Source organism: Berghia stephanieae, chromosome 7 (genome assembly GCF_034508935.2).
Source record: "Berghia stephanieae isolate SIO BIC M18660-M18661 chromosome 7, UCSD_Bste_1.3, whole genome shotgun sequence".
NCBI classification, from domain to species: domain Eukaryota; kingdom Metazoa; phylum Mollusca; class Gastropoda; order Nudibranchia; family Aeolidiidae; genus Berghia; species Berghia stephanieae.
The window spans coordinates 42457823-42468116 of NC_088366.1; the positions used below are offsets into that span (position 1 = coordinate 42457823).

At 34.7% G+C, this 10294-nt stretch overlaps 1 protein-coding gene across 1 annotated transcript in view; it reads right to left on the reverse strand.

Moving 5' to 3' along the window:
• Nucleotides 1–1428: 1428 nt before the first annotated feature.
• LOC144977265 (arrestin domain-containing protein 17-like) overlaps nt 1429–10294 on the reverse strand; it is an 18246-nt gene continuing 9380 nt past the window's right edge. Inside the window, exons 8-9 of the mRNA XM_078922299.1 lie at nt 8950–9092; nt 1429–3676 (exon numbers count right to left, since the gene is read on the reverse strand). Coding sequence (XP_078778425.1) covers nt 3557–3676; nt 8950–9092 — 263 coding nt within the window. The 3' untranslated portion in view covers nt 1429–3556. The remainder of the gene's footprint in view (nt 3677–8949; nt 9093–10294) is intronic.

Consider the following 10294-nt stretch of genomic DNA (forward strand, 5'->3'; position numbering starts at 1 on the left):
ACTGTATTTTCACTGAGGCGACACCATCCTCTCATCTCTCATTCGTCTTTTGTGTTTCATTCATCGTGTTTTGTTGACAAAGGTGAAACCTGAAACATCCATACCATGTCTTCTTTAATCAAATTGGATCTTCCATTCAATTTGAGTATTGTCATTAATTTTCTTTTTATGAAAACTGGATAAGTACTTTCATGACAAAGCAAGAAAGTAAAACAAATAAAGCTAAAAAGAAACAATGAAAGATACCCAGTACTTAATATAAAAACGTCACATTTTATTTTTGGTATTTCATGATGACATCCAATAGGATATCACGATGCTCTCACAACTCACAATTACCTAGGAAATATTACACAAAATCCATTTAAAGGAACAAGGTCAGTTCTATTACGTAACAAGTAAAATCCAAACACTCAACAATCATCTTTTACAAATCCTTTCTTGTACACATGACTGAGCTCTTGAACAAATTTGTTTGATTTCCATGAGTTGAACTTGAGAGGTTTGATATTAAATAGATTCAACTAAAAAAAAAAAACCAACAAAATAATAACCCTACTCCCCCCCTCCCCCCCAATAAAAAAAATCCATCTTGATCTGATACTATCTCAAAATTAAATGTGAAAAATAAATTTAAAATAAAATTTTGAAATTTGAATTGATTAAACATGGTTTTTAAAAGAAAATTGAATGTTGCTATATTGACTGTAAAAACAAACATAAGAAAAAAGCACATCAAACTTTGTAAATTTAAATTCAAGTTTTTTTTTTGGGCATCTGCTTACCCAAGACATAATAACAAATTGAATTGGTGGATCATAGATAGTCTTATCACAGACTGATTTGTTGATGAAGGAATCTATAAGAAGTAATGACCTCAATGCTTTAAACTATCTCTCCCTTACAAATTCAGAAGAAGAAAAAATTGACGGGGATTATGTAGTCACTGAGTTTAAACTCATATTCAAACATATCATTTAAAATACTTATATCACTCGCCAACACAATATTTTACCAGCCATCCTCTTTCATCAGGCAAAAAAAATAATTATATATATATATATTATCATAACATGTCATTTGTCTTTGTAAATTAAATCGGAGCTTCTATTTCATTTTATTACGGTTGTCAACATTCAGGTTGCAAGAAATGATTTGACAAATATCAAAGACCAAATAAAACTGTAACCTTGAAGTGTGAATAGAACGTTTTAATCATCATTTGATTGAGGCACACAACTACTAACCATCATTATAAATCTCTGTCTCGACATGCTGCTTGTTTTAATGTGTACAGGTTAATTTATTCTATTATATCTTTGCATCAATTCTTTGCAATGTTACTTTCAAGGTCTCATCAGAAGACCATATCTTACGAGAAAAGCTTGCACTTTGGTATATTCTGAGATGATATGATTATTGATGTAAGTTGGGAAACTTAAACTTAAAGATAAAAATTTCAACACAAAATATGCTGACTTCACTCTTCATAATACACTCCAGTCTAGATGTATTAGCACCATGTCAACCAGCCATACTTTAAGAGAGTCTTAAGTTGGGCCTTAAGATACAGCTGAGATAAAGAAGTCCTACTACAAGGGGCTTCAAAGCTCTAAATAAGTGTAGAATAAATAGATGAAATGGCCCTAAAATATTTTCTTTAAAATATATATCTGGATTCATCAAAAGATTATTCTATCCAAAATTCTTTTTTTTTTTAAAGCGAGTAAATAGTAAATGATTTTCGACCATCACAAATATCGATATAAGAATAGAAGACACAGCAAAGAAAATCACAACAATACAAGAAGATTGGAGTGTATATGATTCCATTACCAGCCTGTCATTCAAAGGAAATACCTCTTGATTTCTTAACCTATTCAATGTTGAAGGATCTACAAATGTAGGACTTGTATTCTCAAATGTATTGATGTATTGGATGTGTTACCCAAAGTACCCTCTTGGTTGAAGCGCTTGCACAAAGTCATTGAGTGTGAGCCAGTCTCTCAAAATGGAATTATATTAGGGTAGACCAGACAATGAAAAGTGAATTTTAACACATTCCAGTCGGGGTGAGATTTTCATCTTCCCTGACATTGTACCTTGCTGTTTTCACTTACACAGACAGCATTAACAACAATGTGAAGTAACTGTGATATCATTCAAGCTTTACTTAGGCACAGGTCACATCACTGATACTACTCTTTTGATGAAAATGGTTATATTTGTAGATGATCAATGGGGGAAAATCTCGATTTACTAGAAATTTAGTTTTGACTCCCTGGGATGAGATATGATTTATCAAATTTGAGTTATATTAATTTGCTTATAACGAGGAAATTGAATTTAGAATTCTCAACGAGGATGGAATAATTCATTCATAATGAGATGTCAGAATTGAAAAAAGAATAATAAAGTAATTTTCTTCAATAGTAAATAAAGTGAATATTCACCATTATGGTCAATCTAACTACAAATCTAACGCTAAGCTTCATGATCACTGCCACATTACACCATAATGGGTGGAAATGGGTCATAAAATATACCATAAAATCAACTGACTTGATTCAATAAAGGCTGTTAAAATATATTTATAACAAATACTGAACACACAATATCAACAAAAAGTGTGGAAATAAAGTGGGGAAAAAAGGGTATCAATTTGAATTACTGAATGTCAGTAATAGCAGCTGTCAAAACTGGAAGAGGAGGAGGAAAAAAGAAAAATGGCTCGTATTCATGTCCGATTATTCTTTCTATTTTAAAATATTATTAGTGCATTTGATAAGTGCAGCATTTTAACCATTTTTTAAAAAATGAAAATTTTTTAATGAGGTGAGAATTGCATATGCCATTTCATATAGCTCTCTAGAATAGAGTGGAATATTAAAAGAGTAGATTTAAAGCCTTGCATCAAAAGAGGCTCTTAATAGAAACGGAAGTCTTCAGGAAACAACACTATTAAGGTTTAATATAATAATATAATTTTGCATATTGTAAAATGGGTAGGCCCTCTCTGAGCTACATGAAGAAGTTTATACAAAGTGACCAAATAAATTTCTCTAGAGATATCTCATATGTGCACTAACAATACCGTGAAAAAAATGAATAATTGACTGATGCCTGTAACAGTAAAAATAAAAATAATCTGGTTAACTTCTAAAGACTTCATGGGAATGAAATGTACATAGAATTGATTTAATGTGATTTGGCTACTTGCTGAAAAACGGTTAAGATCTAAGTATCTTTTGTGATTTGTTTTCATGAGAGGCTTTTCAGAGGTTCCCTTTGACTACCTTACACTTGAATTCTGGCAGAAATACCAGAATCTCTGCACATAAATTTACCCTATTAAATAAACTCTCAAACATGGGAGTGAGTAGTTGTTACCACACTGGCTGTTCTCAGATCACTGTTTTATAATGTAGTTGTGTGATACACAACCAAATAATATTTTCAAAGACAGTATTACAAGCATATATGTATATATGTGTGTGTGTGTGTGTGTGTGTGTGTGTGTGTGTGCATGTGTGTGTGTGTGCGTGTATGTGTGTGTTCAGAGCTGATCATAAGCCGGAGGTCTGTCTGGTATACTGGTTCCCTCCGGAGGAATGTCTGTTGTTGTCACTGTAATGTTACCGGGGTCCAAGGATGAATTCTGGGCTGTTGCTACCATCTGGGAATAGTAAATAAAAGAAGATTAATTGCATATTTTACTTAACAAAGACAGAATATATCTTTAGCAATTAAAAAAATAAAAAACAAAGGAAATTTTATTTTTTTAAGAGAACAAATACAAAAAAAATATTTTTCAAATGGAGATTCAAAAGGTCACTTGCAAAATAAAATTGTCAACCTTGTCAACCAAACCCGAAATAATTTCCCAATTATTCATTTGGAAAATATTTCACAACTTAATGTAATTTCAGTCGCAGCTTGCACCCTTGTTTATCAGAGTAATTTAACAAGGGACTTATAACAAAAAAGGCTCATCTACATCTCATGACCTTAGCAGACTATCAGACAATGAAATAGATTTCAAACTGCGACTCTGGTTAATTGACAAAAAAAAGGTCATCAAAACAATACACGAGTTTGTGTTTGAGGTTAGCATGATCTAATATCAGATCTCACCATTTTAACCAAGAGAGTAATAACAACGATATGTTTCATTGCTGTTACATCTCTCTTGGTAAAAGCAGTTAGGATTGCAGTTACTTATTACTACAGTGCACTCTAGATACGTCGACGTTGCTTAGGTCGATGTTTACCCAAGTGGATTTTTTTTCTTGGTCCCTCCCCCTTCTTCCTATATAACATTAGTAAAAAAAAAAAAACTCCACATGTCGCTTAAGTCGATGTTCTTATCTCTCATGACCACAATAAAATCACAAATAAACAAGAATTTCCATTGGTTAAAAAAGCTAGTAAGAATTTTCAATAGTTAAGAATATCCGCAAACGATTGGCTCACACCAATGTGATGAAGGTGCTTTGCCTGACGTCTGTGCTCAATGTACATAAGCAGTATTGAATAACTTTGATTTTTCCATCTCACTTTTTACATGTCGCAACTTCAAGTTCAAGATTTTTTATTATTATTTTTTTTAGTTCTAATCCCAGGCCATCCTATGTAATGGTCCTCTTAATAAGTATCAATTTTATCAAGAATTCAAGTCAAGTCTACAACTACAATGGCAAACCTATCGCTGAAAAGAAAGATCCAGCTGATTGATGCATTTGAAAAGTCTGGCATGCGACAGAAAATCATCGCAGAAGAAATTGGCAGACCAGCTATTTCTGTCTCGACGATTTACAAGAAGCATGACCTTGACCTAGAGGCTCCTACCCTTCCGATTTTCGCGGAATTATTCAACTTAATTGGTCTACATTCCGCATTCAAGGCAAACATTCCACTTTTCAGCTTTCCAATCGACAAAAATTATTTTTTTAAAATCTCTTGTAAAAAAATAGTGAGCTATGGCTTATTTCATCAGCATCGCCTATGGTCAATCAACACACATTTTGTGTGTCTGATTAGTCCATTCAAAGTGTGTGCAGCTGATGTCAGATAATATTATATTTTTGGGAGGGGGATTGACCGCAGTATTATTATTGTATTATTGCCTTGACTCCAATGTATGAGGTCAATGACCTAGGTAATATTATATGTTTGCTCCAATCAGTAATATTATTGAGTCAGATTCTTTCCTATTTAATTTGAGCCCTGTGTATTTGTGTGCCGGCAGGCGCTTTTGTTTAATTAGGTATGTGTTGAGGGGAGGGGGTAGGAGGGTCCTGACAAGGTTAAATCCATCCATTCAATGCCAGGACCTGTGTGTCTTCTATTATTATTTGACCCCCTTTTTAGTCTTTACATAATCTGCACATTTTTACACATTTTATATTTTATCATTTGAGTACTTCTGGATTGTCTATTACATTTTCTGTTGCAAAGCATGTCATAGTCAATAACAGTAAGTTGATTCCGCTTTTTGATCTCAAATTCCGCTTTTTATATATTCTGATTCCTCTTTGGGGCTATTGGGGGTAGGAGCCTCTGATGACCACTACAGGACCTCTACTTCTCAGGTCAATTCAAGGCTACCAAGCAACGTCAGCGAAAAGCGCGACATGAAGGGACATATTCTAGATTGGCTTGCTTTGTTCACATGCATTTTTGCTCATTTTGTTACACTCCGGTTAAGTTGATTTTCGGTTAAGTCGATTTTTTTCACGGTTCCACTGGGCATCGTCTTATCCGGAGTCCACTGTAGATACATTAAGGGAGTGATTGTTATTTGAGACAATAACTTATGTAAAACTTAATAATTAAACATCAAAATGTTTACATAATATTTGTTTTCTTTAAAGCTTGATGGTTAACAATGACAATGCAACTTTTTCAGACTTGAAAGATTTTGATGTTAATGTTAAGATTCATCTCGATCAAACTGTGTAAATAGAACACATTTTCTGGTTAAATGTACAACTCCATTCAGGATAAGCGGTGATACAAAAAAATTGAAACTCCTTCCTCCATATGACATTTCTTTCAAGTGTCGAGAATATAAATTCATAACCAAGGAAAAAAAGTCAAACAACGCCATCAACTGTGAATGTCACGCACACTTTCAACCTGGTATTATGAGGGTGTAAACCAGACATTGAATACTGAATTTAAATTCTGATTAATTAAATCTATACAATTAATATACTTTTACTGAGAGGAAAGAGTGAAGTTGAGGGACAAAACTAAATGATTAACCAATCAGAATCAATAAAATGTTTACTACATTTCTAAATATAGAAAGGTTAACAATTCCATTCATAAAAGGGATTGACCTTGTCCTCATTCCTGGACTGGCGCACTCATTGTCAAGGCCAGCTTGTCCTCAGGCGCTCCACTGACCCAGATAAATGGACCAGTTTATCACGGTTAAGAAAAGGCATTTTTCACGTAAGTTTGGCAGTACTGTGACATCGAGAAACCAAATGCAGTTGACTCAACTTAATCGCACACCCTCAGGAGTTCAGGTTAGTGTCTCGATTAAGCAGAGTGAGCGACGAAGCGGAGAAATTAAAACTAGCATCTTAGCACCACTTTCATGCGCCATTCATGAAGGACCTTCCCCTCTGAGTTTTCTACAGACCGTCATGTTCAATACATTAGACTCATTAGAAGGGGGAGGGGATATCTTCCTTTTATTTCTTTTATTTTTTTGTTTTTCATTTGATTTTGGGAGCTTTTTGAATTTAAAAAATAATATTTTCTCATTCATGTTTCAACGACAACAAAATGTAACAATGTTATTTGTAACAATAGTAATCGAGAAGCGTTGATTGTAGTAAAGCCCTGTATTGTCTGCATTGTAAATGTCATTAGAGTCGTACTGCTGAAGAAGTTGGTGTAACGATTGATGACAGGCTCAAGTGGGATGAACACTTGAAAATAATTAGGCATAAGATGTGCAGACGTACATATTTTTTATCGAAACTCTCTCAGTTTAGAATAGATAAAACCCTCTGCACATTATTTTATAGAGCAGTAATCGAAAGTGTTTTGTCATTTTGTATAACAGCTTGGGGAGGCAATTGCTTAGCAGTGGAAAGGAACAAAATAAATTCAAATATTAAAAAATCCATTAAACGCTATATAAATGATGTTGACGATGTAGATCTTTTATACGAGAAATTTTGTATAAATAAAATAACTAAAATATTAAATGACCAGTATCATCCACTAAGACCATCAATTATTATGTCAGAAAGAAGTGGTCGCCCTTTCTCTATTTCAACGAAAACAGAGAGACACCGAAAATCTTTTCTGCCGTCCAGTATTAGGCTTTATAACAACAAGCAATAATCATTTTATATAATTATTTCTCATTTTTACTTTTTAAAAATATAAATATTAATTTATTAATTTATTTGTTTTGCAATCTTTTCAATTTTCAATTTATAGTGACAGTTTTAACTATTTTACAGTGTTGAAATTATTCATATTATAAAGCGCAGCTCTGGTTATAGAGCTGCTCCTTTTTTATATATATACATCCTATTTCCATTGTATTTTTATCTTATGTGTAAATTATAACACGTCTGTACAAAAAATTTCCTTTTTGGGATGCAATAAAGTATTATTATTATATTAAGTTGTTTCAAAACTTCATCACTCCATTAGCTGGCAAATGAGACATCAGCATAGTGTCTTTCGTCATGTTTTTTTTTTTTAACGACATTGTGTCGACCATTCCCTCTCAAGAGCGAGCTTTCTTATGGGGAGAAAGATGTGTCTTGAGTCAATGCCAGTTCAGTTGAGTGTATCAATGTTGACAGGGACCACATGGATCAATCAAAAGATGAAACGCGAGTCCTCTTTGTAATCCTTTCTTATTGTTCAGGGCCCAGTAGAGGAAAACAATGCACAGGTAGAGAATTGCAATCGAGTGGTTAAACAATTTTAATAAAGACACAGCATTGGGTGGACTGCGATCACGTTTAACACCTAGTAAGGCAGACAGTGAGAGCTGAGTCAATTAGCCCGTGTGTCAGGTAATCCTTTGATGTCAGTTAACAAGCAAATACGCGTCTGACCTAGTCGGGATCAGAGTCAGATGGACAGTGGAATTGCGTTGACGGGAAAGCTTTTTTCACGCATGATACGATATTAACATGCGGAAATAGTTCAATAAGAAATACATTTTCATTACTTTTTTTTGTAGTATTTTTAGATATTTTTATCCAATCAATATGGAATCAGGGTGAAGCAATTAAGTGGAGAATGTGTGCGATTAAGCAGAGTGATTTTATAGACAAAAAATCAGTTTGTCTGGAATGTGTAGGGCATAAGCGGAGTGTGCGATTAAGCGGGGTGATCTGTATATCTTAAAGATAATATGGTCAAAGTAGTTCTTCACATCTATCAGGCCCATGGAGTTTATCTCAGTTCCTGTAGTGTTAAATGAACAGTAGCAATTGTTTGCTATCCTACGGAAGGAACAATCATGGTTGCCAGATCAAACAAACCCAGCTGCACAATAACTGCTGGAGAGACTAGGGGGAGGGGAGAATTCTTCACTGCTTTAAAGATCAATAATGGTCCCTTTGCTGGTGAGCTTAGGACCCTTCATAATATTATGATAGGTTAAGTAAAACTATGAAGATTCCAAAAGGACTTTTAAAAACCATTTTGTGTTGCCTTAATAAGAGCAGCCATCTTAAAAATACACAAATTTTTGGTCTGCTATCACTTCTACAATTCTCATCTGATTTCATCATTTTACTTAGACTGTCCCTCCTAAGCATTATTACAAATAGCTGAATGTTTAGAATGGGAAATGTATTTTATTTTCTGATCAAACAAAGGATTAAAAGATCAGCCTTCACATCTCATTCATCAGATTGAGGTGAGGAATCCCAAATAGCGGTAAATTCTCTTTCAACATACCTGGAAGTGTTGAGTATTTGGATTCCAGTGATAGTACGGGTACGATGGTGCCCAACTACTGCTGCCCTGGGTATGCTCGTCATCATTCTCATCACGGATTTCTACTCTCCCAGAGAGAACACATTCTTCATAGGATGGAGGGGCTAGAAATGAGAACAAGACAATCATAAGGAATTTCATGCAATTGAACACAGGTGTCAAATCCGTCTGAAGTGAAATATTAAAACAAACCCCATGCTGAACAATTAAAATAAAAATAAAATTCTTTAAAAAGATTATTTTTTTTCCAATGTCTTTTCCGACATGGATATGACAGCAAAATATCTGAAATGCTGGAACAGGCGGAATTCCGCCAAAAGCGGAAAATTAAGAGCACTGTTAAGATTCTTAACATAATCCATCCCGTGTTTGACAACTGAAACAATTCCACTCCGTGTCTACTCCTTCCTCTCTCATCAATCAAGTTAGGAGTTATTCAGAGCCTCAAGGCCCATCCCAGTTGCTCGCTACCTTTTGGAAAGGATTCTAATCTCTCAAAGTACTTTCCACTAAATCTAACAGACAGAGCCACCCAATCACTGTTAGGTGGACATTGAAGTCAGAATAAAAAGATTGAGCCCATACCAATCCCTTGAGTTGTGAAGTCAGAGCTCTTCCCAAAAGCTATTGGGACCTCTAATTATGTGTTAATACAAGAGTCTTCTTCTTCTTCTAGGTTCCATGCCTGGTCCAGGCTTCGGATACTGCATGAATTATCTCTCTCCATTCCTCCCTGTCTCTTGCTTTTTCAAACAGCTCTTGGATTGTTAGGTTGGTGAAGCCCTTCAGTTGGTCTATGAGTGTTTTTCTTTGTCTCCCCCGGGCGCGTTTACCAGGTATTTTTCCACAACTTGCCAGGTATTCCTTCTTATCTTTCCTTACTATGTGTCCGAAAAAGGATAGTTGTCGATCCACTATTAAGGGCATTAGTTTCCTTTGTTGGTATGTTTGTTTTAGCACTTCTTCGTTCGTTTTGTGTGCAGTATACGATATTCTCTGCATCCTTCTCAAGCACCACATTTCAAAAGCTTCAATGTTCTTTTGTGTTTCTGCATTTGTAGTCCAGCTTTCGCATCCGTATAACAAGATTGGCCACACGTAGCACTTCAAGACTCGGAATCTAATCCCGAACGACATCTGTTTGTTTTTCAAAATGTTTCCCAGGTCCATGAAGGCCTGTTTGGCTTGAGTTATTCTTGCTCGTATGTCTCGGTTACATCTTCCTTTTGTTGTCACTATTGAACCTAGGTACTTAAAACTTTCTACGTTGGTAAGTTGCTCGCCGTGAATCGTTATATTGCAGGTG